This window comes from Eimeria mitis, genomic scaffold (assembly GCF_000499745.2).
Source record: "Eimeria mitis Houghton genomic scaffold, Emh_scaff900, whole genome shotgun sequence".
Lineage (NCBI taxonomy): Eukaryota > Apicomplexa > Conoidasida > Eucoccidiorida > Eimeriidae > Eimeria > Eimeria mitis.
In genome coordinates, this window is record NW_013576622.1 from 6,211 (window position 1) to 6,687 (window position 477).

Below are 477 nucleotides of genomic sequence, written 5' to 3' on the forward strand. Positions count from 1 at the left end.
CTGCTGCTGCTGCAGGTGCTGCTGAGGCATCTTGCGGCGCAGCAGCAGCAGCAGCAAAAGCAGCAGCAGCAGCAGCAAGCAGCTGCAGCAGACACACACCAATCGGCTCTGTTGTACACTGCGACAGCCTGGCTAAGACCTCCCCGAAGAAGCAGCAACCAGCAGCAGCAGCAGCAGCAGGTGCTGCTGCTGCTGCTGCTGCTGCTGTTGCTGCTGTAGAAGGGGGTGCTGCTTCTCTCGTGGCGCTGCAACAGTAGCTGCTGCTGCTGCTGCTGCTGTTGCTGCTGCTGCTGACAGCCTGCTGCAGCAGCAGCAGCAAAACCCCGGTACACAATGAATCTGCATGCAGCTGCAGCACTGAAGCAGCAGCGGGCGCCGCATTGCTGCTGCTGCTGCTGCTGCTGCTGTTGCTGCTGCTGCTGCTGCTGCTGCTGATCTTTCTCCTTTTGTTGTCTCTCGGGGCCTCGGTGGCCCCCC

General features: G+C 61.4%; 1 protein-coding gene across 1 annotated transcript in view; it reads right to left on the reverse strand.

Annotated features, from left to right (window-relative positions):
- EMH_0024960 (uncharacterized protein) overlaps nt 1-477 on the reverse strand; it is a gene marked incomplete at both ends in the record, with an annotated part of 12,942 nt that overhangs the window by 5,305 nt on the left and 7,160 nt on the right. Inside the window, one exon of the mRNA XM_013502377.1 lies at nt 1-339. Within this exon, the coding sequence (XP_013357831.1) occupies nt 1-339 (339 nt within the window). The remainder of the gene's footprint in view (nt 340-477) is intronic.